This window comes from Mollisia scopiformis, assembly GCF_001500285.1.
Source record: "Mollisia scopiformis unplaced genomic scaffold LY89scaffold_2, whole genome shotgun sequence".
Classification (NCBI taxonomy): Eukaryota; Fungi; Ascomycota; class Leotiomycetes; order Helotiales; family Mollisiaceae; genus Mollisia; species Mollisia scopiformis.
Window position 1 is genome coordinate 301,730 of NW_017263582.1, and position 26,917 is coordinate 328,646.

General features: G+C 47.3%; 9 protein-coding genes across 9 annotated transcripts; 4 read left to right on the top strand and 5 right to left on the bottom strand.

The window, feature by feature from the left end:
* Nucleotides 1–77: 77 nt before the first annotated feature.
* On the bottom strand, nt 78–1,215 carry LY89DRAFT_713578 (uncharacterized protein; the record flags this gene model as incomplete). The annotated part of the gene is made up of 3 exons (XM_018218061.1): nt 78–365; nt 495–813; nt 934–1,215. The coding sequence occupies 3 exons, from the start codon at nt 1,213–1,215 to the stop codon at nt 187–189; spliced, it is 780 nt and encodes a 259-aa protein (XP_018077393.1). The 3' UTR covers nt 78–186.
* A 1,199-nt stretch (nt 1,216–2,414) lies between these two features.
* Nucleotides 2,415–4,051, bottom strand: LY89DRAFT_605706 (NAD(P)-binding protein). Its single transcript, XM_018210403.1, has 3 exons — nt 3,397–4,051; nt 3,020–3,350; nt 2,415–2,966 (listed from the first exon to the last, which is right to left on the bottom strand). The coding sequence occupies exons 1-3, from the start codon at nt 3,551–3,553 to the stop codon at nt 2,510–2,512; spliced, it is 945 nt and encodes a 314-aa protein (XP_018077394.1). The 5' UTR covers nt 3,554–4,051; the 3' UTR covers nt 2,415–2,509.
* Nucleotides 4,052–4,319: 268 nt separating this feature from the next.
* LY89DRAFT_574347 (TBC-domain-containing protein) lies at nt 4,320–7,502 on the top strand (the record flags this gene model as incomplete). The annotated part of the gene is made up of 1 exon (XM_018208737.1): nt 4,320–7,502. The coding sequence occupies one exon, from the start codon at nt 4,320–4,322 to the stop codon at nt 7,500–7,502; it is 3,183 nt and encodes a 1,060-aa protein (XP_018077395.1).
* Nucleotides 7,503–8,488: 986 nt separating this feature from the next.
* On the bottom strand, nt 8,489–9,018 carry LY89DRAFT_727825 (uncharacterized protein; the record flags this gene model as incomplete). The annotated part of the gene is made up of 3 exons (XM_018219197.1): nt 8,489–8,656; nt 8,711–8,895; nt 8,955–9,018. The coding sequence occupies 3 exons, from the start codon at nt 9,016–9,018 to the stop codon at nt 8,489–8,491; spliced, it is 417 nt and encodes a 138-aa protein (XP_018077396.1).
* Nucleotides 9,019–9,514: 496 nt separating this feature from the next.
* LY89DRAFT_776861 (uncharacterized protein) lies at nt 9,515–13,137 on the bottom strand (the record flags this gene model as incomplete). The annotated part of the gene is made up of 3 exons (XM_018222087.1): nt 11,640–13,137; nt 9,939–10,129; nt 9,515–9,889 (listed from the first exon to the last, which is right to left on the bottom strand). The coding sequence occupies exons 1-3, from the start codon at nt 12,748–12,750 to the stop codon at nt 9,515–9,517; spliced, it is 1,677 nt and encodes a 558-aa protein (XP_018077397.1). The 5' UTR covers nt 12,751–13,137.
* An 860-nt stretch (nt 13,138–13,997) lies between these two features.
* Nucleotides 13,998–14,606, top strand: LY89DRAFT_727827 (uncharacterized protein; the record flags this gene model as incomplete). The annotated part of the gene is made up of 1 exon (XM_018219198.1): nt 13,998–14,606. One exon carries the CDS (start codon nt 13,998–14,000, stop codon nt 14,604–14,606), a length of 609 nt encoding a protein of 202 aa, XP_018077398.1.
* Nucleotides 14,607–16,836: 2,230 nt separating this feature from the next.
* LY89DRAFT_679862 (uncharacterized protein) lies at nt 16,837–17,580 on the bottom strand. Its single transcript, XM_018213955.1, has one exon. It carries the CDS (start codon nt 17,133–17,135, stop codon nt 16,848–16,850), a length of 288 nt encoding a protein of 95 aa, XP_018077399.1. The 5' UTR covers nt 17,136–17,580; the 3' UTR covers nt 16,837–16,847.
* Nucleotides 17,581–18,154: 574 nt separating this feature from the next.
* On the top strand, nt 18,155–21,474 carry LY89DRAFT_165300 (uncharacterized protein). The gene is made up of 4 exons (XM_018205521.1): nt 18,155–18,760; nt 18,810–19,829; nt 19,905–20,141; nt 20,189–21,474. The coding sequence occupies exons 1-4, from the start codon at nt 18,371–18,373 to the stop codon at nt 21,332–21,334; spliced, it is 2,793 nt and encodes a 930-aa protein (XP_018077400.1). The 5' UTR covers nt 18,155–18,370; the 3' UTR covers nt 21,335–21,474.
* Nucleotides 21,475–21,964: 490 nt separating this feature from the next.
* LY89DRAFT_776864 (uncharacterized protein) lies at nt 21,965–24,065 on the top strand (the record flags this gene model as incomplete). Its single annotated transcript, XM_018222088.1, has 2 exons — nt 21,965–22,270; nt 22,321–24,065. 2 exons carry the CDS (start codon nt 21,965–21,967, stop codon nt 23,953–23,955), a joined length of 1,941 nt encoding a protein of 646 aa, XP_018077401.1. The 3' UTR covers nt 23,956–24,065.
* Nucleotides 24,066–26,917: the final 2,852 nt, after the last annotated feature.

The window sequence follows — 26,917 nt, forward strand, 5'->3', positions numbered from 1 at the left end:
TGGATTTGTATACTGATCTGGTGGCAAGGGCAAGCTGCTCATGCCAACTCTAAGTTTGATATCTTGACATAGTGGCTGCTTTTCCTGATAAGATGAGATGCCAAAGGGACTTGCACTAAAAGCCATTATTTTTCTTTGGTGAACCTCTCCTTCTTGCTTCTATTCCGAAACCTTCATCTTCTTTCTCTAATATGCGGCCGTCCTTCCAAATCTTGCCCTAGCCATCATCTTTAACTTGGTTGCAGGATTGCCACACGATGCCTGCAAGCAAATACCTGGCTGAGCTTTTGGTTGTTGAGAGCAGCAAGTATCAACCGAACAGATGTTACCAGTGGTCCCAGGTCCGCAGTCAGCATCAGTGGTACCTGTAGATCAAAGATATCTGGTTAGCACGCATCCGTGTTTTGAGAATACTTGTAACGCGAGACAGCAAGATTCGCTGTGATAAGCTCTCTCTTACGCGAGTCAAAAGAAGAGGGACAATGGAAACTTACATAGGGTCGATTCATCGCACAAAGCATTGGCTCCGCAGAAGCCATTATCTGGAAGGGGCCGAGTGGATGAAAAGCAGAAGCAATTGTCGTTGTCGTTGCAATTTTGGAAGCTGCCGCAAGTCTTGGCAACGCAAGATGAAGCAGTGCATGAGCCATTCTCACAAACACCTGATGAGCAGACATTGCCACATGTGCCACAGTTTTGCGGATCCGTGGTTGTGTTTGTGCAGCTCGGAGCAGTCGATGATGAGCTGATTGAAGATGTGGTCTTCTGAGTGAGTGTAGCGGTCACATTCGTCGTGATGGTGATGGTAGAGGGCTAATTCGTCAGTTACAGAGCAATATAAGGCCGAAGAGTACTTGCAGAAACCATAGTAGTGGAAGCAATAACTCCAAGGCAAGAACACGCGCTCGCATAAGAACCTGGCTCTGTGCAGACTCTTGCATAGAATGGGATGCCAGGTGTGGGAATCTGTCGCTTGGCAGGAATGATCATCGACATAGTAGCTACGGTTGCGGTGACTCGAATTGTGACGAGGGGGGAGATAGTCTTCTGGAAGAAGCTACTGCAATCAGCTCGAGCAGTGGACGGATGAGAGACGCCGAGTTGGGTTCCAGTAACAGCACGAGCGCAGTTATCGTTGTTGCATTCCGAACTCGAGGTCGAGACAGCTAGAGCTGCCACGGCGAATAAGGTGGTAGCGGTGAAGTGGATCTTCATGTTGCAGATAGGGAGCTTCTTGTGGGTTGCAGGTGATTCGAGATTGCGGATGTGTTGTGACTAGAATGATGAAGAGATGAAAGGAGCGAGGGCAATATATTCGGATCAGTTGTGGAAGGAGTAAATGCTGTGAGAACAAAAGAGGAAAGGATCACTCGCCCACGGCTTCTGTACGGAGCATTTACTAAACTGTGATGTTGCACAAACGGGCTACTGCAGATTTGCTATCACCAAGATTTTGGAGGGGCATTTGGCATTTATGAACGAGAGCATGACCCGAGAGAAGTCATTCCAACAAGCGTTATGAACAGTTGCAGTAAGCAGCTTTCAGACAAGAGAGAGCCTGCCTTGTATGATGATCATTTCGAAGATTTTGAAGTCTTATTAGAGAACGGTATATAATTACTGAAATGCGAATCATATCGAACAAAACTCCAAGTGATGGTCATAGTAAGGAAATGAGATGTTCGATAATCGAAGCCAAAACGCAGCCGTCCGTGTGGCACCTCGCACGACTTCAATAATGGGACCCGCAGCTCAACTCATTCCATGCTCTGTTCCTGCATTAGCAGAGCCAAATAAGGCATCCGATTCCATGCAGTGGACAACGGCGATTGTACACCGTCCAAACTCTGTGACGATTATATATAGAGATATCTATGACATGACCTAGAAGCACTTGCTACCAGACTCCAGAGAGGCTCCTTTCCTTACGAACGATGCCGTACAATCTAGGTATTTCCCACTAATGCATTTTATTATCTGAACTCGAGTCTGACAAGCATAGCAAGCTGTTGGTTTCGTTACGAGAGAAACTACTGCGTGGAACGAGACACAGTAAATACAACAAGATTCTAGCGACAAATTGCTAGGTCCGCACCAGGAATTATTGGAATGTCATCCAGCACATAATCAATAATGTCTTTAAGCTGTACCTAGTCGAGGACATTGTGCGAAGACCCAAACTGAAATAGACTAAAGAAGTCGTGTAGCAATGTCTTTTGCATCATGCTGCCGTTAAGGACAAGTGACATTGAACTTCCCTCTTGCGTTACACCCAACAGTGTAGTACACTAGCCGATATTCTCAAGCAACGACGTTCCGTACTTGTAGAAATAATTATTAGATGGAAGACGTAAGAAACAAGAGAGGGTAGATGGAAGCAGGCTGATATTGCCAAGAGGACCCTGCATCATGTACGGAAGGTCTAGACATAGCTCATGCTACATAGTAAGCCCGGATTGGCTGTTCATGGTCCTTAGATTATTGATTCGCAAGTTGCAACATATATTCATCATCCTAATTTACCCGGAACGAATGGATGGCCAGCACTCAAACCACCATCGACAGCCCAGGCTTGGCCGTTGACATAGCTGCTCTCATCGCTACCAAGGAACAATGCTACTCTAGCAACCTCGTCTGCATGAGCACCTCTTCTCAACGGATTCAGCTGGCCAATCTTCTTCTCTGTCCCCTTTGCTCTTGCAGCCTCATACATAACAGCAGTCATACCGGTTTCGATGACACCGGGACAGATAGCATTAACACGAATACCAGTCCCAGACAGTTGGTACGAGAGAGTCTGGGCGAGAGAAATGACCCCAGATTTCGATGCAGAGTAGTCACTTGAACCGGCGTTCGAACGCAAACCTGCTACAGAAGCGGTGGCAACTATACTACCAGATGGGTACTTCTTTTCCGCAGATGTCAACATCATGGCCTGTGCTCCATATTTGGCAGCGAGGTGTACGCTGAATCCGTCAGTAAGATGTCAAAGTCTAACAATATACCAGTGATTGTGTACCTCACTACATTTGTCTTCAAGGTATTCAGAAACTGCTCTGCCGTGATTTCAGAAAATATCTTCGGCTGACCGATGATTCCGGCATTGGCGAAGAAGATATCTAGTCTGCCATATCTTTGTACTGCATCATCCACAACAGCTTTCACAGCCGCCTCGTCTGAAGCATCAAATTGTCGGGTATGTACTTCGACATCTGGGTATAATGACGCAAGCTCACGCTTATGGGTCACGAGATTGGAGTCATTGAAGTCGCAGATGTATACGGCTCTTGCGCCATTCTGCGCGAACTGATGTGCTGACGCTCTGCCAATCCCGAGTGGACTATTGGTGCCTATAAGATAAATTAGAATAGCATGTCAACGGCATCAAAATCTTACCTGTCACAATGACAACTTTGTCTTTGACTCGGGGTCCATTGGAGGCTGGAGCAATCCTCTTGAGTACTGGGATGTCTTCGAATTTGCCCTGGTCTGCGATTGGATTCACAAGCTGCTCGCTGAGAGCGGCAAGCCTTCTCTTTGCGGATGATGTCATTGTCCCTGTGTAAATAGTAGAAGCAGTGAAGAAGAATTGCAACTCGATCAGAAGAACATGAAGAAAGACAGAAGAAAGTACTCAGATCAGCCCAAAGGTCAAAGTGAGGGCTGCTTATGCGGGGAGCTTTCCTTTCCCGAAAGTCTGGGGTTGGGCCGAGGCCGAGGGACAACGGTGGCCCAATCGCTGCACACCGTCAATCTGTAGGCGGCGAACTGCTGAGTAGGCGATATTTTTGAGATCCAGACACGCTAGAGACGCTGCAGCTTGGACTGGTTGGCGTTGAAAGGTGTGACCGTTGCAACGCTCTTAGCTCTTGTCACACGGTATCGGTATTCGAATTACCATGCGGCATTTGCGTGCTCAAAATTCTCTCACTCTTGTTGAGGATCACGCAAACCTCATGTAACAGAGGGCTCAAGCACAGTAGAAGAGACCAGGCATTTCTTGGTATGAATTGCTGAAATGTGAATGTGTTGTGTTGTGATTCTCTTTGAAGTAGAAGACCACAGTTGAGACATTGAGACATTCCGTTTGTATCGTCCACGCAGGCGAGATGACGTTCAAAGTTAACCTGCATTCTAAGGCTCCACAAACTCAGGACCTCGCACTCCACCAAGTTTACTCCTTATGCAATCCTGCCTTTACGGAAAGCTCTTATGTTTCATGCCATTCAGACGTCTACTTTACGACGGTGAGGAGGTTGTCAGACCAACGCTGCGAGGGTTACGGTTACGACCATTGCGACAGCTGGCTTCACAAGACCATGGAACCTGATGCTGCCTCTGCTTCACTACAGAGAACAGCATCGCATCACTCGAACGCTTCTGGCAAGAGCTCAAGATCTCAAACTGTACGAGTCAAACCGCGGAAATATGCTTCATATATGTCGAGCTCCGCCTCTTCAATTTCCGACAAGTCTTTGACCTCTTTCCCCTCCTTCTCTCCTGAGTCGCCAAAGGACAATCCATTGATACCGCGCTCTGTTGGCGAGTCAGCGAATGGCACTCGCAAGACTTCAGATCCGGCTTCATCTATTGTCGAAAGCCTATTAACCTCTTCGCCTCTGCAGCTCAATCGCACTGGCTTGTTTGACGATGCGCCACTCAGCACCCAGCATGTCCCTGGCTCGATACACCATGCGAACGATGATCATATCGAACGGCTGATTGCGCGCAATGGAGCTGTTGCTTTGGTACGACAGTTGGCGGAGGACTTGGCTCAACGGGATGCACAGATGGCTGCTCTCAGGAGACGGACAGAAGAGAGAGAACGGGCGCTGAGGAAGATCGTACTAGAATGTGGACTATCTAATCTGGACTTGGAGACTCGTCTGCGAGCTATCGAAGGGGAACGAAAGGTCTCGGTCGCCAATGCCAATGATGTGGAAGTCACTACTGCGAATGCTGGATTGGAGGACATGATGAATGATGCTATGAACGAGAATGTAGTTCTTTCAGACCTCGAACTGATGAACAATGATGCTACCATCCGGGCAGCAGCGAATCTAAAGGCTTTGGAGGATAGGCCGATAAATACACAGAAGGGCTGGAAAGATTACATATGGGGAGGTACAAGTAGGAAGAGTAGTCGGTCAAGCAGTATTAATGGGGATGCTGTAAATGGGGCCGACGTGAGGATTGGAGGCCCTGTGACAGCTCGAAAGTCTGTTCTGCAGAATGGTGTGTTCCAGCCACCAGAAAGCACCAAACGTCCGAGTCGAGGGTCTAGTCAACATTCAGGAAACACCGCTGGCGCATATCGAGAAAGGAAACCTTCAGGCCTAGCGACTTTAGCTCTTAAACTTGTTGCAGGATCTACACTCACCGGACGGGATGCTGAAAGTACAACGAGCAACCGCGGACGGGCAAATAGCACAGGCACTGCTCCTGCTCATAGAGCTCCGTCTACTGCCAGCGCAAGGACAACCATGTCTGCGAGGACAGTGCCAGTAAAGCCAGCTCCAAGGGCAATTCCAATTGGACGAAGACCTACAGCAAGCGCAGCAGCCAATACCACCAGAGCTCAGCAAGAAAGATGGGATACCATGGGAGAAAGCCCCCAGAAATCTGGAGATGGAAGCTCAGACAATTATGGCCCTGTCGAGATGGATCAAATTTTACCTCTAGAAGCACAGCCACCAACCATCACTCAGATATACAACAATCCGTACAATCAGGATTTTCTGACAGACCGATTTGGCTTCATCTATGATCAGAGACGAAAGAAGAGGCAAAGAGAGGCCGCTGAGAAAATTCAAAAGACCAAGCGTGGCAGAGTTGAAATGTTGAGCAGTGGCCGAAGTGGGGTTTCGGTAGACGACTCAGAGATCATGGAAGACTCAAGACCAGATACCCCAACCTCTCTCGAGGGTGATGAGGGGAAGCCTGCCAAACGTTGGCAAGATTACCTCAAAATTGCTACGTTCCCAACAGAGCTGTTGTCCCATACGCCGTCTGGTGCCGTGCCTGCGTTCGAAGTAATGGAAGGTGGCGAAGTGCCTCGATCACCAGGTATTACAAGTGAGGAGAGGGGTTTCTTACCATCAGCGAGCACTGTGCCAATTCAGCCTGCTGTGACGGTGACCTCAGAAGATGCACTTATTTCAAAGCCTTTGGCCACCCAGACTCCTCCTTCAGAGCTTCCACAAGAGGATACCGAACCTGTCAAGTTGCTTTTGAAACAGCTTGGAGAAGTCCATGATTCTCTACAACGAGAGAAGACTGTTCGATGGAACGACTTTCTACGTAAGGTTAGAGCCGAGCGGAGACGTGACGGCGAAGCAGCAAAGGCAGCTCTTGCAGCTGATACACGCTCTCAAAAGCCTATCACCGTCATGCCTGAGGCTACTCTAACGGACGGTGAAATGATTGGAGTAGCTGGATTGGGTAACAAAGGCAAAGTTGGACGTGCGAAATGGAAAGAGTTCAAGACTCTCGTGCTTGGTGGCATCCCGGTAGCTTATAGGGCCAAGATTTGGGCTGAATGTTCAGGAGCTGCAACGCTTCGGATTCCCGGCTATTATGACGACCTCATTGCTCGCTCTGAAGCAGATGATGACCCATCAATCGTAGCGCAGATTGAGATGGACATCAACCGGACATTGACCGACAACATTTTCTTCCGGAAAGGTCCAGGTGTTGGAAAATTGAATGAAGTTTTGCTGGCTTATTCTCGAAGGAATATTGAGGTTGGATACTGCCAAGGCATGAACTTGATCACAGCTTGCTTGCTTCTCATCATGCCTACTGCAGAAGATGCTTTTTGGGTACTTACCAGTATCATTGAGAATATTCTGCCTCGTGGCTACTACGATCACAGTCTGCTTGCATCAAGGGCTGACCAGCAAGTTCTCCGTCAGTACGTCTCCGAGATTCTGCCCAAGTTGTCTGCGCACCTGGACGATCTCAGTATCGAATTGGAAGCACTTACGTTTCAATGGTTCCTCAGCGTATTTACCGACTGTCTCTCAGCCGAAGCTCTCTTCCGGGTCTGGGACGTGGTATTTTGCACGAACGATGGAAGCACTTTCTTATTTGAAGTGGCTCTCGCTCTGTTAAAGCTCAATGAGTCCCAGCTTTTGCAATGTTCGACTCCAGCAGGTATATACACGTATATCAATCATCAGATGACGAATCATGCTATCAGTATTGATGGCCTGATCCATGCTTCTGAGGGGCTGCGAAAAGTTGTGAAGCGGGATGAGGTTGAAACCAGGCGAACAAAAGCCATCGAGGCAGAGAAAGACCTCATCAAGCAACGGGAAGCTCGAAATGCCGCTCGTCGAGCCGAGAGGATTGCTGCTGCTAGCGCCGCGCTCGAGGTCCAACATGAAGAGTCAGAGGCATCAAGTCCCGCGAGCGAGGAGTTGTCCGTGGTCGAAGCAGAGCTAACTACAAGGGAACCCTTACCCATTGAAGAAGAGGAAGCAATTTTGGAAATGGATTAAAAGCATGGAGCAGGCGGTGGTAACAGAGACGAGAGTTTGGAACTGGAAAGGTTGTGTTTTGTTTGCATTTACAGCGGGATTGGGAGATAATGATACCCCTTGTTCGTGTTCGTTGGTCATTGGCTTTGTAGATATGGAAGGTTGTCAATAGGATGAATCATGATGGGTTATCAAGACAGGTTCTGTTCATCATTCATGCTTCTTGTGATTCTATGACCAAGGAAAGGACTTCACGGACAAGGTATCACAAGCGTAAAGAACGGAGGAAAGGGAGCTTTTCAACGCTGTTCTAGACGTTTTGAGCATATCGATTATTTCGATAATCTCGATAATTTTGGATACGCTCCTGGATCGGTCCCTCTTCGTGTTTGTATCCTCTCCAGCATTTTCCACACCCTCCTCTTGTATCGGGTCACTCCTGCCCATGAGAGACAGCAGGAAATCTCTGACTTCATCAATGATATCTTGATCTAATGCTTCTGTGTTCTGCCCCTAGGTAAGGAACATGTGGTTTCCTTACTCTTTTGAAACGGATGCATTTGTTTAATACTTTTAATACTTTTGCGCTTTTCGCGCGTATTGCGGGTGTCGCACATGCAAAAGACACAAACAATTACTACGTCCAATTCAACAAATAAGCTATTCATTGTCTGGTCAAGGGTTCCTGCAATTCTCAAGTGGAAATTGTCCCTATTAAGCAGGGACTTCTGCCCAGATTTTTCTGAGCAGACATTGTCGCTGGCTTATTGTTGGGAACTGTTTCCTTTCTTTAAAGCAGTCAATTTCTACGAGAAGGCACGGGGCATGTAAAGAGAGAATTGTGTGGTTTAGTATTTTTCATTGATATGTTCTGAATACGCAAGGCAGTCTCAGAGCATCCCTAATGTCTGTCCTTTCCTGCATAACTGAAGAGGCTTTCCTTTCCGAAACCTGCAAACCACACTACCCAGCTCCCATTGTCCGGTAGTCCAGCAGTCGTGATCCGATCAAATGATGTACTTGAATGGACGGAAGAACCAGACATACATCACGAAGAGTCTGCCAGGCAAGGATTCCCAGTGCATCATTGCGTGTATCACAGCCCAAGACTTGAGCAGATGGAGTAACAGGCTGAAGATCACAAGGAGGAAGAATAAGAGGTCTCCTGGATGTCCCTATGATGCAAACAATTAGCATGAGACCCGGTAAAGACGATTGGGTGTTCCTACTTCCTCAAATCCAAGAACCCAACCATACATCGTCGGATTGTTGAACCATCGAGCGAATATGCCAACGGCAATGACAAGGCGAAAGAAGAAGGGGTTCCTCTTGATAGCGGGGATTGTGTTGAGCATCTTCATGAGACAGTAGAGATAGATGAAACAGCCGGTCAAAAATACGGTGAGCAGCTCAACTGTTTCCAGATATTGGTTAGATCGGATTGCTTAGGAGATGGCAAAAGCGGGGTCTTACGCTTTCTTTGGACAGGGATTCTGTGGAATTGAGCTCTGATATCTTCTTGGGCTGTGGCGTCCATGGTTTCTTTGTTCCACGTCGTTGCAGTTGTTGTTGTGCGGGAAGTGTTGTAGAGTTTGGAAGAAAAGTTGCGGCGGGGTTATACACGGTCGCGTTATAAAATATAAATTCACGCGTTGTGCGAACCAAGCAAGGCGGTCAGGACAGCTAGTAGCGGATCACGATCATTAAAGCCTAAGGCTTTGAATAAGTGTCGAGGCTGGGGTGTTGGTTGTTGTATATTTTCAACATATGTGTTCTTTTGACATGATTAGGCAGTCCATGTATCACAAGCTTCTATATAGAATGAAAGCCGAAAGTCTTCATTTGTTCTGAGTATACAGAAGAGTTCTGCATAAGCCTACTTACATTCTGAAGGTAGTTCACACAGACGTCAAGCTTTTCGACATTCTGCCTCCACGGTTGCCTTGATACACACCGAACAAAGGTCCTCTTTCAGATGAAAGACTCTTCCAAGTGTCCCCATACCCTCCCTTTGGAACATTCTCATTCTCATCTCATACTGACTCACTAGTACAAGCCTCATACCACGGACGAGCAACCTTCAGCCCCTCCTCCATCCTCTGATTTCTGTACTCCAAGTCATCAATGAAGTGATCAAGCGCCAATGCCCTCGCTGCCGACAGTTCTTCTTCCGTGTACACGGCTTTGACGGGTACGTATTGGGTGACGTCCACTTTCCATTCGTCTCCATCAGACTCCTCCCAGACTACCATAATTCTCTCCCGACGGGGATCAAAGACATAAGGCTCGCGACGTCCGAAAGCGTACCAGGACCAAACAAGTGCCTTCCACCAAAACATGACGAATATCGCAGCACCAGCAAGCTCAACCATGAGGTCGTAGAATAAGGGAAGCCATTTACCAAAGACCTGTAGCAAGATTAACGCGCATTTTTCTGATTGATGAGAGTGTGTTTACCCCAAGATACTTCACAGGTATGTTGCCAAAGGACTGTCCTGCTGCTTCGAAGACCAAGAGGTTGGCGGCTAGTGAGAGGATGATACGCCAGCGGTATCCGATTCTCCATTCGTGGAAAGCAATGCCAAGCCAAGTCAGGAACGCAAACTGAATGAAACTCCACAAAGCGATGACCACGAATATGAGACCACCTGCGGGGAAGTTAGCAGTTTCCTCTGAAGATGGATTATGAACTCATCATACTCTTACGGCAAGGGAAGAAGCTCAACACGTCATCCATCGCTTCCCCTGATTCTCGTCAGGAGTTGGGTGGATCGTGATGGTTTGTTCCTGAAGTTGGATTTGTCGATGGAATGAACAAGATCGATTTTCTGGATAGCTTCATGTAACGCGTTGTGCGCAGACTTGTTAACGATAACGATAACGATAAGAGCGATAGGAAAATACGTCAGTAGATGAACTCGAACTCCAACTCATCTGTCAACGTAGGCCGATCCCGGAAGAGTAAATAAACATGTACTTGAAAAGCTTCGGCTAATCAACCCCTTTATTTTAAGCGAGAAATCATATAAAGATTCGATAACTTCGGAACCTGGCTTAGATTCGAGAAGTATCACGATCCTACTCTTAGATTTGGTATTTGAAGGCTAATTTGAAGCAGTCTACTTGTTTGGAGGCATCTTCTGCAGGTGAAGCAGTGTTGATATACAGAGAGTCGTGATGAACCGACAAAGTGGAAAAGCATGCTATCACTGACTCACTCACTGTGAGAGTGCATTTGGCTCAAGCTCATATTTTAAAGTGCACCATACAATTAGAGAAGTGTGCACTAAAGTCTAATAAGCCAATCAAGGAGAACCTCGCAATTTAGCTTGCACTTTTGAAAATACAAAATTCTTTCTCACATTTTAGAATACACCATACAAATGAACAGTGCGGAGAAATGGCCCATTGTTGAAAGACTACGCACTCATTCCACTTGGAATTATCTCAAAAAAGGTACGGTCCTTCAAAATATGAGCTTGAGGTAAATACGATTGTTTGGGGCTTCTTCTGCAAGATAAGTGATATGAGATGTTAATAGTCGTGGTAGATGACCCAAAATGAAAAGCATAGCCTGTACCCGACCTCACTCTTAGCTTAGCGAGCTAGACTTTTGTCAAGTTAAAAAGTCAAAACTCAGAACCATCGACCGAGATCGATGGTTCTTCCAAACCAGCAGCCTGTGCTAGTTTTAGAGAAGCTAGAAGTCCATCTGGAAATCTGTCAACTGAGCTAACAGTATATTAGATAACCTTGGGTTTTCCGGACTACATGCCAAGGTTTTGCTTGTTTAACTTTATAAAGGGTTGGCGAGTTCGGGTCTGAAGATGGCTTAGCGTGGGAAAGGCGCTACGGATACGTCATTTGGATATACTCTCATAGCTACATCGGCTATTTTAGCCTTGAAGCTTTAGGTAGCTTTGCGGATTTGAGCGGGCCCGCCCCTGAGAACCCTCTTTTATGGAGTAGGCAAGAAGCTACGTACGTCTTTCTATCACGAGGTGGGTAATATCAAGTCAAGGAATATGAATTACGTAACTCTGGAGCAATGTTTACAACAAATGCCGTCAAACGGCAAAACACAAGATGGGAAAATGATATCATGCTTCAATGTGATATTATGACATTATTCTGATATTTCCCCTTCTTCCGACTCACTGGAATCACTATCCTCATCTGAGTCGCTCAATTCATCAGTACTCTCCTCATCCACCATCCCACTCATCTCAGTATCTATATCCTGCCTGTGTCCTTTCTGTCCAATTGCTTTTAAATAGTCATTTTCCAGCATGAAAGTTGACGGAAGACGCCCCGGTCCCTCATCTAGGACATGTATCGTAGGGAATTCCAACAAATCTCTATTTCGAAGGAGATCTGAGAGAGATTTTGAAGTATCGAGAGGTGCGAGGACTTTTGGATATGAGGCTGGCGTGAGAGGCCGGTGGATGTAGAAGTGGTAGTCTCGGTGCTTTTCTGGTATTGGAGGTTCTGTGTAGACAAGCTCGGGTATCGAATAGATAGGGGTGACATTCCAAGCACCTGTCTCTGGGTTTTGAAGTGTCGATACCTCCGAAATTGCATTCTCCTCCAACCTTGCTTTCTTTGGTGATTTGGCGCTCCGATCCGCAGCTTTCCGCTTCTTCTCTGCTGTCTTCTCTTCCTTGCTCATGTTCAATTTCCGCTCTTCCTCGAACATGATGTCAAAGGCATCTCCCAATGAATGCTTATCCAAAGCCTTGTATAATGTTCTTTCTCCGTTGGGTGCTCGTATCCATTCCACCTGCCAATTCATACACCTGTGTTTTCTATTCCAATTCGTCGTATTCTCCTGGTTTCTCCTCATCCCCTTTGGTGCTTTTATGACTCTGATATTTTTCTCCTTCAGCACCTTTGTAATTTGCACCTCGCCCTTTGCCTGATCTTCTGCATGTCGCTGCTGGAATTCCCTTTCATCTACACCCTTTCTTGCCCGCTCCAGCTCCTCTGCTTCAACGATGCCTAGGTCCTCGATCAAGACTTTCTCGCTGCGTTGTATTTGAGTCTCGATTCCGTGCAGGAAATTGTAATCGTGATCAATGCCTGAAGGAGTTGCAACTTCTGAGATTGGTTTGAAGACTGTCGGGTCCCGGACGCCATTGCAAGAAGCCCAGAGTTTATGTCGCTTTGCGCAACGTAGAGAGCATGTTTGTGCCGAGCATCTGGGACAGGTATACTTGGGAGGATCGATGTGGCAGATTGTGCATAATGAGGAGAGGAGAGGTTCGTTCATGGTGATGTGACTCGAGGCTGGAGGGGAAAGAGAAAATATAGCTGGGTTCTCGTAGGGCGCAACTCCAAATTTGCTGTTATGTGACAGTCAATTCAGTCGTGTAATACGTTTGCGTTTATTCGAAGGGAGCTCGTCGATAAGCTAGAGAAAAGGATGTTTCGTTGTTGTATGTATGTATGATCTCAAAATATTTTGATTTGAGCCCAGATAATTTTTCAGCCTTGCCGCTAAAAAGAACCCGGCGCCATTGATAAGAAAGCCCAAAGAAAAGGAAAATGATACTGTAGCAGGCACGCTCCGGGGAATCCAAGCAGCAATTTCTATCAAGATAATGGAATTTGGCTTGCTTCAATCTTTGATCTAGTTTTGACTATTTGATGAATTTCATATTGGAAGTCTGTTGAAGTTCCTGAAAATCTAAGCAGGTACAGAACACCCCACAACGCTAGTGGTACCCTTGAAGCCTTTGGTACGGTACAGAGTTTCAAGACCAACGCTCAAAACAAATCCTCGTGAAACCCGAGTAACAGTCGGATCGTATTCATCCGATCTCTTGCATCTCGAAATGATTCATAGAAGAGAGCGGTCTGCTTGTCCCTCCGATTTCGGGATATTGACTTCAGCTGTCAGAATTTAGAGGTTCTTCCTTGGGGGCGGAAACGTCTTCCTACCAGGATCAATCCGGAGCATCCCCAACGAACCTTTCATGCTTTTTTTTCTCGTCGGCTCCAGAGCCAGGGAACTGCCCATACAAAATGACCACAATGCAATGCGGGTAAAGATATCGGCTCCAGGAACAAACCCGTCTGGCCGAATCGAAGATTGGAAAGCCCTACAAGGTTCAGAGACACATCTCACGGGCCACGCTGATGGAGCGCATGTCACACCGCCTCTTATCGAGGTACACAATTTTTTTCACCTTTGCTGCTGGCTGCTGCTGGGCCTTGTCACCGTTTGCATATATTACCTACCGATCTTCTGCTTATTCTTCTCTTCTTCTTCTTTCCTTCCAGAAGGATTTGAGGTCTTCCAGCAAGTTCTTCTTTTAAAACGATCATTTGGTTCATCGGCGTTGTTGTTTTGATCTTTTATTCTTTTGGACCTCTGTCGGTGTGAGAAAAAGCATCTAGCAGCAGCAAGCACATCATCATCGATCTTTCATTCTCTCTTTCAGAAAGATCTGATCAGCATCTCTCACGTGTGATACCAAAACATCCAGAAATATTGCACTCTCTACAGCGTACACCATGCCTGCTCCAGCTCAAGTACCAGTCCTGAGCTTCGAGCCCCGATCCGGCCAACCCATCTCAAACGTCTCCGTTGGTCTCGATGCCACCATCCTCCGATCCTGGCGGGACGGCTCAGAATACGGCCTCGCCGACCCCAACTTCCCCTACTTCGCCATGGAAATACAAATCTCTGGCTGGCGCTCACTACAGAACATCATCCTGGCTCGCTACACGGGCGGCAAGCTGAAGAAGGACGCGTTGTATCAATTGAAAGGCCGGTTCTTCGTCGATACGACGAGTCGGGAGGCGGGGAAGTCGTATTTCCATGTTGATGAGGCGATCAGGTTCCAAGGACCTGGCACGATTCGCAGTTTTAAGAAACCGCAGTTTATGATGGTGGGTGAGGTGGTGCAGGTTCAGGATACGAGTTTGTTGCTGAAGTGGGTCACGAGGGATCCGTATCGGCGGGATATGGTCTATGATCAGATGGCGGTGATGAATTTGGAGAAGCCGTTGACGGAGAAAGAGAGGGAGAAAGTTCGAGATCAGTTGTGTTGTCTGGAGGGGAAGATGGAATCAGTAGATCATAGGAGTGATTGGATTTGCACCGGAATCAGATTGTGCTAAAGGATGATGGGAATGGGTAGGAAAATTGCTTTTTGGAGTATTGGGATAAAGGACAAAGGGTACGGAGTATGAATCACGACATAGATGATGACAGCAATACATCAGGCTTGACCGCTTTGCTCGATCTTACTATTGGCAGATTTCGGAATATAGGATGTTGATAGGGTCAAAAGTAAGGCTCAACCTGCACCAGATGTTGTCAACAATTATTTGCCATCATTCTTCTATGTCCAGGATGGTTATGAAGACTTGCACCACTGGGTGAGGTTGTTCATGTCAAGTCTATTGTCTACTTTCCCTTTTCATTTCCTATATACTAGCGTCACTAAGCTTATTCGTTTTTGAGGTTAGCAATTCCCTCCTCTCTCCGAGTAGGACGGAGATTACTAGGACAGCTTCTCAAACATGAATTGCATGACATAGATTTGCTATTGCAGATTTTTGACTGACTACAGGTCTCTAAGATCTATGACATTCTCCTCAAGCTCGCTGAGATTCATTGAGTTCGGAGGCAGGAATCGATCAGCATCCGATTCTACTCGCTTACTTTTAAGACCTTGCTCAACTTGCATCTGTCTGTTTGTTGCGAGCGTTCATCTTTGCACGACTGTACTGTACAGTTTGAATGTTTAGCTAAGCGATTAGACTCTCCTCGCATATCAAGAGAAATATCCTGCACATTCGCAAGCAAGACTTGATTTCATCCTTGCAACCAACTAAATCTATCCGCCTCGCTTTCTTTATCTTAGCAACCACCGACCTCGAAAGTCTTGCGTCGTCGAGTAATCCTATGACAGGGTCGGCTATTACCTTCCTGCCCTGTCGCACTTGCAGACAATCTCTCCCACTCCCATGCACGAGAACCATGTCTATCCAACAAGGAACAACTCCAACCTCCAACCTCCAAGTCATGGTCAAACTTCCCCATGAACGAACATCCACACAAACGAAACGAAATAGACTTCCGCAGGGCCCTGGACGTTGCTGCCATTCGGAACATATCCATTCTCCTCGGTACCAAGAATCGATAACGGACAAATCTTGACACCGGCACGCTATCAACGTGAAGCACTCCTCATCTTCAAACCTCGGACCACAAGCTGATCCTTCGATCGATGTCAGAACTACATTGCAGAACTACTGCACCTAATCGAATTTAAAAAATTGAGGGCTGAGATCCTAGCTCGACACCATCTGCAACGAATAGAGAGCGGGTTTTGCTCTAACAAAGTATATTTCCTCGATCGGTCTGCCTGAGAGATAAAAAAAAGTCTCCTATTTCCCTAGTCTCGATCCTTGTGCGCTACTCTTCCCGGCTTTAGAACCGATTGGGGCAATGCAAACAACTTCAATGAATGCAATACATTATATATCACGCGTATTCAGTAAGGAGGGGAGGTCTCTGCGTGCATGCTCCGCGAAAGGGCTTCTTGTTGTTCTTATTCTTTTTTTTTTTGCTTTCTATTTATTGAGGTCATGCACACGGTGTGTCTTGTTTCTGTATGTCTGATATTTACCCCTGAATGAGGAGCACACCACACACGCGTGGGGCCCGCCAAAATAAATGAATGAGTGAATGGGAAGCCCAACCGCGGCTGAACTACTGTAGGTCGAGGCGAGCTTCCGAGTGAGATTCTAGCGACAATGGCTTTATCCTCTGGTAAAGGATGTGACTGGTCGAAGTCGGAAGCATCAAGATAGCAAACGCTGATCTGATGGTCTCTTCCTCTGTCAGAATTCCCCTTATGCCGCTGCGTTATTAATCTACGACGGTAGCGTTCCTGGAAGGAGCCGCGTTGAAGTTGGAGGTGTTCATCCTTCCTTTCCTCGTGTTATCGTGATGGTCCCCGGAAATCCGCCAATTGATCTACTAAGAGTGCTCATCTATATCGCTCACTATCACATCAACCCCGCCGTTCCCGCTTCACGCTTTCACCCCTCGCTATCGTCCTCCGTATCTCGTCCCCAGAACAGAACAGACTCGACGCGACGCACAGAAGGAAACATCTTCAATGCTGGCTGCTGCTGACTGAAAAGAAACCAATCGTTATCTATACATAATCATCATGCTGCTGTCTGGAAACAAGATGTCTTAGTCATGCACATCCCAATGCTCCGGTGAATGGCACCGGATTGGAAATTCCCTCTGGATTATTATTTATTTCGTTTGTTCCTTTTCACAAATTCAGAGACAGATGGATGGATGTGATAGTGCATCTGATTGGTCAATTCCGTATCGGCTCAGGGGCTATCAAACATTTGCTCCCTTTTGGGCTCAGCGTTGCAGTGAGAAAAGCCCCTCTCTCCTCTCCTCTCCTCTCCGAGACGGATCTCGATTGGATTGCTGCAATAGTGCTTCCCCGAAATCCACTGGCCACGAGAGAGGATGAATCTCCAATCCGCCACAGGCTGGACAAGGACAAGGCGTCCGCCCGCTTCAACATTCTCGAACCCTGGAACGCCGGACGGCTTTCCCACGAGAAGGCCCAAGCGCAACACCAGCAAGCAGCAGCAGCGTTGCAGTCTCATCTGCGGTCTAGCATGGATTTCCCTGGTCCCAGGGAAGTTGCCCTCGGAGCAGCGAGTCCTCTGGTTGGCAGCGTCTGCATCCTCCCGAAGGGGTCAAAGATCCATGTGGGGGATGCAATGCACTGAATCGCAGCATCGTGCTCTGTGTCTTTGATTGCCTCTGTGCGAACATGGAACTTGCTTGCAACAGCAGCCGGCAGTGAGAACAAAACGACTGGTGTTCTGCGAGTGATCGATAGCGGATGAAATGTGAAGGAATATTAGAGTAATAATGCGGAGCTGCTCCAGAAACAACGCTTCTCCTGGGACGTTGATGTTCTCGCCCTTCTGGTGGTTGCTCGCCGGGCACTTGAGCATGAAACTTCGCACCACGGGGGAGAAATTTCGGACGGTGTCAGTTGGGAGGCCCACAGCTCTTCAGCAATGGACTGCAACGAGTAATAATTGACAGCGACGTGCACCGCCAAAACAACTCGAGCCTAACACCAATGGCCTGCAATCTCTCGCACGCCTGCGGACGCGGTGCCTGAGCAAGCCGGGTGCAATAATGTGTAATGTGTAATGTGCAATGTGCAGTCGACAAGCTCGCCAGGGCACCAAGCACCACTCCAGCGACTCCACCCAACAGGGGCGAGCAACAGGGGAAGCTTTGACCCCCGTCAGGATACTGCCTTTCTGGGAAACCCCCGGTAGGTTTTGGCTTCAAAGCCATCGCGCTGTGTCTGATCTCCTCTTGCACCTCGCAGTCCCTCTTTCGCAGTCTTGTTCTCTTTCTTCTCTGCACTGCACTCCCGAACTGCATCTGTCTCCGCCGACTGCACGACACGCTGCCCGAGCAGACGTAGTGAGCCGCAGCAGCAGAAGACGACGACGACGACAACGACAAGTAGAGACAAGTTGATAACCGGCTTCAACTTTCTTCCGTGTAAGGGGTCTTGTACGAGGCAATTGCGTTTGCAGCTTGCTGGTAGTCGAGCCGTGAACGTTTTGCCTACCTAGTTTACCAACACCAACAAGACTTCTTGTCCTTGCAACACTCTTTACACCTTCTCAGCCGCTCCTTATTCGATCCTCCTTCGATCATTGACCTCGAATCAGCGCCCATACGTCAATTGATCTGTGCTCAAGCTGCGATATCTTCTATCAATATCAGGAATATTCCGAAACTTAGGTTTCTTGTTTCGTTTCTAGAGGTCGTATACTACAAATAGTCTCGAAACATCGATATCTTCACCATGGGCCCATCATTGAACAACCACTCTTCTTTCGTCCGTCCACGGACTGGGGACCGCGAAGGCCGTCCTGGAACCCGCGATCAGACGGATCAGAACTTGATCATCCCAAGCAGAACATCTTCTCTTCACTCCCGAATCACCCAACCAATTCCATCTACCCTCGCCATCAAGCCTCAACAGCGAACACCAAAGACTCTCACTCACGCGTATATGGTGTGTGGTGTTGGAAGAGAGCCGTCACAATGGGTCAAGGCGCCAGCACCGGCACAAGGAAAGATTGGACACATGAAAGGGGCCGTTGGACAGTTTTGGCTACCCGAGATTCTGGGAAGCAGTCCAAGATTGGAGCAGGACAATGAGATTGCTCGTGCTCTTCACGCAGCAATGAGGGTAAGCAGAGGTCCAATCAAGTTCTCGAGTCATACTAACTGTTACTCAGGCGTGTTTCCCCCACGATGTTGAGATCTGCACTGGACGCAGCCAGCCGCACTGTGTGCACCATTCTTTCGTGCTACAGCAGGATTCCTCGCATACCCTTTACGGTATTGCGCTCCGAGTTTGGTCGAGGGCAGATGAAAAGCGTGCCGAGACAATTCGAGATCTCCGAAGGAGAACCGAATCGGATTTCTACGATTCCCCTGATGAGACTTATTGGATCCCGTACTGCTTGTCCTTCTTGTCCCGATATCCGTTGTACAATCTTCTGGGTGACTACCTGAGAGGTATGTGGATCCACTGGAACAAGGCCACCAACCTCTTTCATGCCGAGGAGGTTTCTCGCATCCTCAGTTTCCCAGCACCAAGACTGAATGATCTTGTACGAATTGACATGAAGGATTACGCACTTTGCTATCAATTCCCTTCTTCACCAACCGGATTCCAGAACTTCGCCATGTGGCCACTATTTTCTTGTCTCTCTATCCCAAATATCGTTGGTGTTATAGAGGCAGCTCTCTCGCCAACTCGGCGTATCATCTTCGTCAGTCATTATCCTGCTATGCTCACCGTGGCAGCTGAGACCATTCGATACTGTGTTCGTGTTTATGAGTGGAGTGGCCTCTATGTTCCAGTCGTACATGCCAGACATGCGAAGGAGCTGGTTCAGGAGCCTGGACCATACATTCTTGGTATCACCGCTGAGTGTCGAACACTCTTCACTGCACCAACTGATGCTTTGGTCGTGGATCTTGACCGAAACTTTGTTTTGACTTCCAGCCCACCTACCGCACTCACCGCTGGTCAGCGCACAAAGATGGTCAATCGTATGACCCAAGCTCTGAACGGTGATGTTACACCTTCAGGAGTTCCACAGCATCTCCGATCGGCGTATGGGGGAGGAAAACTGGTCCCGGCCGGCCAAATCATTGTGATGCGGGGAGAGGTGGAGTCTATCCAAGATCCCGAGTGGTGGAATCAAGACTCGGTGATGGCAGTAATGGATCATGTTTGCGAGAAGATGGTAAGTTTTTGATCTGATCTCATATTGCCCAGGCTGGGTATAAGTCACATGTTGCTGATCATTGTTTCACAACAGGGAAGGAACACCGGCATGAAGGCTGTTTTCGGTGGGGCTGTGAAGAAACCACTTATGACCAAGGTGTCAATGAGACATCTGAATGAGATCGTTCGGGAGCGAAATCAATACTCCAGAGATGCCTTGGAGGCATGGCAAGACTTCATTAACCTCAAGGGTCGTATGGACACCGAACTCGGCAAAGTCACCAAGAGAAACAACTTCTTGGTCGAGGAGCTTGAGAGCTGGAAACAACAAGTATGTTCATTGCCCCTGATCATAGTGTCATTGCTAATGTCACATAGTTCCTCAAATTCCAGGCCTTCGCCGAACAACTCACCAAGGAGACTCAAGATCTCAAGGTCAAGATTGAGAACCACAAGCGTGAGAACAGGCGCCTTACCAGTCTCATCGATCAACAAAAGGATGATGCTGCTCGCCTCACCACCCGGTTGTCTGGAACTGAGAAGCAACGTGACGATGCTCTCGAAGCTTTGGTTCTTCAACAAGAAATTGCTGAGGAGCTTGAGCGTGAGAGAAAGCGCAACAAGAAGGAACTCTCCGCTTTACAACACACAAACGTCACCATCCTTCGTCAACGTGACGAAGCTCAACGTGTTGTTCTCCACCTGCGTGCCCTGATCAGCGGTCAAACTCACCATATGGAGCACATTGTCCGAACCCTCGGCAAGAGCCCCGAATTAGTCGAGTACATCGAGGGTGGCTACGATGATGAGGCCGAGGACTTGGAGGACATTGCTGAGGAGGGTAAGGAGAATGGTGAAGAGAGCACTGCTTTGGTCGAACGTACTTCGTCACGATCGAACAGATACAGTAAGGTTCATGGTGAAGACATGACTCCAGAAATGGAGGCACGTCTCACCAACGGTCTAAGGAACAGCAAGCGATATAGTCAGATGAGCATTGTAGATGTCGCTGACCGTCACTTGAGAGACAAGACTGATGCCATTGCTCACATCATCCGCAACATTAGCGAGCAGTGTGCTGCTGCTGTTGAGGGCCTTCAATTGGCTCATGATGCTGAGGTCGAGGCTGAGGAACAAGCTTTGAAGGAAGCTCGTGGTCACCACCGATCAAGCAACCTGTCGACTGCCACCGCCAGTGATGATGGACAATCAAATGGTGGATCCGAAAATGGGGACGACAAGTACCTCAACCCAAGTGGTCGTGCCTCAAGCATTCCTCCAACCCCGGATCTCATCCACAACAGATCAAGCACCTCGATGTCGATCGCGAGCACAACCACCACCCCAGAACGGAGCAGCCAACAATACAACATTGGAACTGACATCCCCACTAAGATCGTCGAAGACAGCGACGAGGAAGGCCGAAGCGAGAACGAGGCCATAAACAACAACGATGTCATCACCAAGGGCGGCATGATCTCGAGACCGGCTGGTGCTCGACTCAGCGCTTTGGGTGGTCACTAAACATTGTCACATTTTGAAAATTTACTAGCGTTTGTATTTCTGTGAGAACAGTATTTGGGCTATCGGCGTTAGACATCAGGAGGCACTTTGTGTGTGTTAATCGCGTTGCTGAAGCTTGCAGCTATCTATCTCTCTTTGCGTGTTTTTTTGTATCTAAAGATATTCTATTTCTCTACTAGGAGTGGCTGCAAAATTAGGAGGTAGAGAAGAAAAGAATAGAGGAGAGGAAACGAGGGAGAGTTTGATTGTGGCATTCTGTTTGTTAACACCCGGAGTATTTTAACCTGTTTTGTTGATGTTGATGTGGGGTATTGAGGGTTGTGAAGAAGTGAAAGGATGTGCTTTGGGTATATACTTTCGAATACATGGTTTTACTCTGGCTCGTACCTTCCTAAGACAATTTCTTTCCAGTGAACGACCGTCCTTGTGTTGGCAGGCAGGAGAGCACCTTCCTCGGAAAGTTAAGAGCTGATGACTGACGTCTACTTTCCCAGAAGGATGCTTCATGTTTGAACACTCTTCGGATTACCATATTGTCTTACTTTCGCCCAGTTTCAGCTGCGATCTCTAGATACTATCGTCTTCTCTGCAACAACTCCCGCTAACAAACTACTGGGCAACTTGGCCACCATGCCTCCAAGTGATACCCTGACAGCCGCCGAGTTCCTACTCATGGCAAAAAGCTGTGCGCATAAGATTACCGTACACGAACGTGAACCGATATCAACCTCACGATTCGAACAGGGTGCCGAAGAAGCGGGTATAGCCTTTGACAACTATATCCAGACTGGCCGTCGATCAACCTCTGCAGCGCTGCAGCCTATGACAGTCCAAGAGAAAAAACAATTCGATGAGAACCGTTCAATCTTCGAGAGTGTCGCCAATTTAGCCCCTTCTTTTACAGAAGCATGCAAGATTCTCGACATCACCGAGGCTGTTGCGCTACGAGTTCAAGGCACCGCAGACAAACCTTGAACCATTGGCAGGTCATTGCAGCGGCATGGCTGATACAGAAGTGTCGAACGATTGGAGGCGGCACTCTGACGGATGGCGATGTGGTAGGCAAGAAGGCAGAAATATTGGAAGCACTGGTATTCATGAATACTCGGCGGAAGGCGGATGGAGAATTCGGTCCAGCGCTACCGACCATTGTGGTCTGCGCACCTAAGTCGATTCCAAATTGGCAGAATGCTATTCAAAAACTTCTGCCGAAATACCTCTGCCATCATTATACTGTCAAAGAAGATCAGCAGCCTTGGACCAAGGAAACACTCGAACAAAATAGTTCATCCTCCGGCGATCCTTCTTATGTCATATACATCACCAACTACGAGTCTCTCCTGCATCGCCATGGCGAAGGGAAAGAAGACTTCTCTGGATGCTTTTCTCTTATGATCGTTGATGACATCCCCAATCTTGGTGCTCCGGATTCCCAGACGTGGAAGACCGTCTCGAATATAAAGCCGCGTTATTGGGTGTTCACTCCGAGGGCACCGATGAGGAATTGGTATGAACAACTACCAAGCATGTTGGGATTGCTTTGCCCAGATTCTCTATGGGATGATATGAAGGTTGATAAGGAGTTGAATCCTTTCGACCTGCCACCCACTGATCCTCGAGCGGTCCTCCTTGCCACACCATACGCCGTAAAGAAGTTTCTCCACCCGTATATTGATGACACTACTATACGGCGCAACATGCTTACCCGGCTTTACGGACAAGTGATGCTGAAGCGAACTTATGGTACCAAAGCCAACGACGTTTCTGTTGCGAAAGAAATCTTAACCGCCAAGCCACACAACTTTTATATTGACTCGAACCCGGACGGGAAACAGAAGATGGCAGAAATACTCACTGAGAATACTAATGAACTCATCTACGCAAGTGAAGGTAGAACTCTTCTTGTAGATGGTAGGAAGCTCAGGACGCTGGTGCTATCAACTACTTGGCTACCTCTTGTTGCGCTAGGTGACGGCACGGTCCAGGAATATCGTACCGACGGAGCCACGTTGAGGGGGTTTCTTAACGATACCTATAACTCTTTTGGTGACGAGGTCATGGGCTTCAACCCGAAGAATGTGGACAACTTGACCCTTATAAGAGTACTATTCACACAGTCACCCAAACTCGATGCCCTATGCCGTTCCTATTACGAGGCGATTCTACAGAAAAAGACTCTGGTCGTTTGGGTTGAATATCTTCTTGAGCAGCTATTCATAACACTCGTGCTCAAATTTCTCGGTGCTAATGTCGAGTCTATATATCCAGACCTCTCCGACAACGAGAAGTTCGAGATGAGTAGAAAATGCCAGGATCCTTCGCTCAGTCTTCATCTGATCACAACATATCGAGCTACTGGACCCGGCTTCCATTTCCATAGCAAAAATCACATATCGATACACCTCACTCGATCCATCCACGAACTGATGGAAGTTCAATCCGCTTCGGACCTTCTTTCTGTTTCGAAAGGTGATGGACAATTTGTCCAGATTTTCATCTTGAATGGCTCCTGGGATGATCATGGTTTGCGGGCCCTTTTGGAAACATCCTTCTCGGATTTCTACGCTGTGGACAGGGAGGAAAGGGAAAATCTGAGAGTGATACCGAAAGATCAGTGGTAAAGCCAGAGTTTTGAATGATTTTAATCACGGGTCTAGACAATCAGCTTTGGAAGGATAGTTGTACCAGCGATTTTCAAAAGTCCCAGGCGTTTCTTGAGGGAAACATACTCAGACGTGGTCTTCCTGTTAATCTTATCCTTTGTATTCGATAGCGAATTCTATAGATCCTACTAATCAAGATACCCGGTTTCATCAACTCGTGTGCGCTGTGCAAAATGTCTTCCTAACCTAACCTCATCATGCTTACCCCTGAAATATGTCGCTTAATCGACACCCTCCAAAAACCTGCTCTCGTGAAAAGACTTGCCACACACAGTACGTTCTACTCTCTACCTCCACTCATTACCACAATCCACCACTATTCTCGACGGTGCTCCGTTCTTCCGAGCCGTGCAAAGAGACCATAGGAAAGAATTTCTCAATACGTCCTCCATGCCATGACCTTCTCATCATTGCTAAGGACGTCTTGTTTCTAGAGATATGTAGCAAGTGTTGCGAATGTGAACTTGCTGCAGGGTTTTAGTTGAAAGGTGATGGGGGATGTATGGTTGAGATCGTCAAGTCGCGAGAAAGTACGGGATGCGATGCTGTCATAAACATGTCTGTTTCTTGGATCAAGCATTTTGGACGTAGAGTCTCTGGCTTGAGGAGGGATATTTTGTTTGTATCTGGATGTTCACTTTTGCTTCTTTGAAATGTAAGTTGATGTTCGTCCTGCTGTTAAACATACTCAAACCACGGTTTCTTTGTTCAAAGCTGACACTTTTCAACGTCTAGCACTTCTCGAGAAGGATGAGGACGAGTAATCGATAATTTCAAATCCACTAGCCACCAACACTATTCAGACTCTCAGAGACTCTCCACCGTGGTAATCCGCGCGAAAACGAATATGTCAAAGCAGGTAATTGCGCCGGAACCTGAAGTTGAGGACGGATCCGATGGCCGTAACGAAGGCACTGAAAATGAATAGCTTGAGCACCCAACATTCCTAATCAAAGACCGACATTGACTAAATATCCAAGTACTATTATCTAGTACTTTCGCACGTCAAGGGTTAATGTCCGTCACTTTAAGTTCCTAAAATGCTTAATTCAAAACCTAACATTTTCATATTGCTTAAATAGAAATCGAGAAACTAAACGCTTATTTAGATATTTAAAGAGAACGAAATCGCACAATTAGCGGGGGAGGCACGAGTCGCGACGAAGAAAGCTGAAGTCCACCACCGTCAGCATTAAGACTATCCACTTTCTGCTCCCGCCAACCTACCTCACATATGACCCTCAGATCTCTGGAATCTAGGACGGATAATATACTTGCTCTTAACCTCTGAACAACGAAGAAAGCAATGCATCGGACATTGTCTAGCTTGGATGTACGGTCATGGTACAAACGCTGATCTAGAATAAATGTATTGACCTCATCTTTGCTTAGATACTCGTTGACGAAGTCAGGGGTAACACCACCTTCTCTATATCAGAAGATCCATTTTTGGAAGCGAGGTTCTTTATAGTGAAAACGATCTCATTGCCACCGTACAAGATCTCCATCGTCCAGATCGAAACCCAGAGTAAGGTGGAATCGATCTCTGATCAGTCTATGCGCTGTATAGCCCGTTCTTGTCTCGATTATTTAAGTGTATGACCGAGGTGGTTCAAGTTAGGATGTCTGGCGAAAAGATTAAGTATTGTGAAAGAATAAAATATCTGTCCTTTGGAACAACAAATTTACTAGCAGAAGTCAGACCTGGGGACTGGACATTGGGATTTGATATTAAGGCACGGTTATGGAGAAAAAAGCTGGCGTCCCCATCCTGGGTGGTCCGCCTTTCACCGCAGGTGCAGCGCATTCAAGCGACTTTGCCCTACATTGATATTTACACCAACGCTCCGGCGAGTCACCTCCGATCTCGAACATCAGAGCAACATGCGGCCCTCACACTCTCTCATACCCACCCTGAACCAAAGAGGTGGGATAAGAGTTGATTCATCGATTGTGGAAGAGGAGTTATGACTCGGGTCGAGCTTCTTTGCTAATTGAAAGTCCGTTCCATGCCCGGACTTTGAATATTCGGTGAGAAGGCCGTCTACCTAGTGAATCCTTGTTCTGTGATAGCGTCTGAGTCAACGAACACGCTTTTGAGCTTGAGTGAAGAGGAAGCAGACTTACTTCGCAAGGGAAAGGTCACTGGCGATTCACCTCGAGGAAACTCTCTGCCATTCATTCTCCAGCCGCTACCGAAAGTGAATTCCAGGTGTGAACGATGTGATATTGTACGGTATGAAGACAGAAATTAGAATACATGATTGTGGGACGAACCGCGAAAAAAAAAGGAGCAAGTTGATAAAAAGATAGGACACTTAATGAGATGGGCAGGAGGTAAGATCAGAGATTTGAGAGTGGTCACATGGATATCGGCAGTAAACTTTCTCCGTGCAAATGATGGTCTCTCTTAAAGGAATGGATGGATTTTGAAATTAAGGTAAATACCTAAGTATTTGAGAATGGGTGCAATGTCTGTCCTTTAGACACTACAATTTGCTTGCATAAGTCGGGCCTGGGGGACGGACATTGGGTTTCTGCGTATCACCCTGAGATGGTGGAATAAGCGAAGCTTTCGTCTTTTCACCTGGGACATATACTGGACCGAGGGACCGGACTTTCAACTTGAAGTTGAAATGGTTGGAATTGGTGATAAAGGCCTGTTTCAGAGGGTATAATGTATACGATTCTCATATCTAACCAAGTAATCCTGCTCATAACTTCCTTATTCAAGAGCGGTGAGTTCATCTCACTCCAACTCCTCCCTTCTCAGAGTATATAAATCACACGCACTTTCCATCCAGAAACGCTCTTCCCAAACACCGCGGAAAATGCATCCTGTCCAAGTCTATATATGTTCCCATTCCCTGCGCCGATCCAAAAATGCATGATGCTGGTATTACCTCCCATGAAAAAAGTA

Excerpts from the sequence above, each read along its gene's own strand:
- LY89DRAFT_679862 (XM_018213955.1), bottom strand. The coding sequence starts at position 17,135 with ATGAGACTGCAACGCTGCTGCTGCTTGCTGGTGTTGCGCTTGGGCCTT.
- LY89DRAFT_605706 (XM_018210403.1), bottom strand. The coding sequence starts at position 3,553 with ATGACATCATCCGCAAAGAGAAGGCTTGCCGCTCTCAGCGAGCAGCTT. Across the intron at positions 3,351-3,396 it reads CAAAGTTGTCATTGTGACAG|GCACCAATAGTCCACTCGGG; the intron begins GTAAGATTTTGA and ends TTTATCTTATAG. Across the intron at positions 2,967-3,019 it reads TTGAAGACAAATGTAGTGAG|CGTACACCTCGCTGCCAAAT; the intron begins GTACACAATCAC and ends TGACGGATTCAG.
- LY89DRAFT_165300 (XM_018205521.1), top strand. The coding sequence starts at position 18,371 with ATGGGCCCATCATTGAACAACCACTCTTCTTTCGTCCGTCCACGGACT. Across the intron at positions 18,761-18,809 it reads CTCTTCACGCAGCAATGAGG|GCGTGTTTCCCCCACGATGT; the intron begins GTAAGCAGAGGT and ends ACTGTTACTCAG. Across the intron at positions 19,830-19,904 it reads ATCATGTTTGCGAGAAGATG|GGAAGGAACACCGGCATGAA; the intron begins GTAAGTTTTTGA and ends GTTTCACAACAG.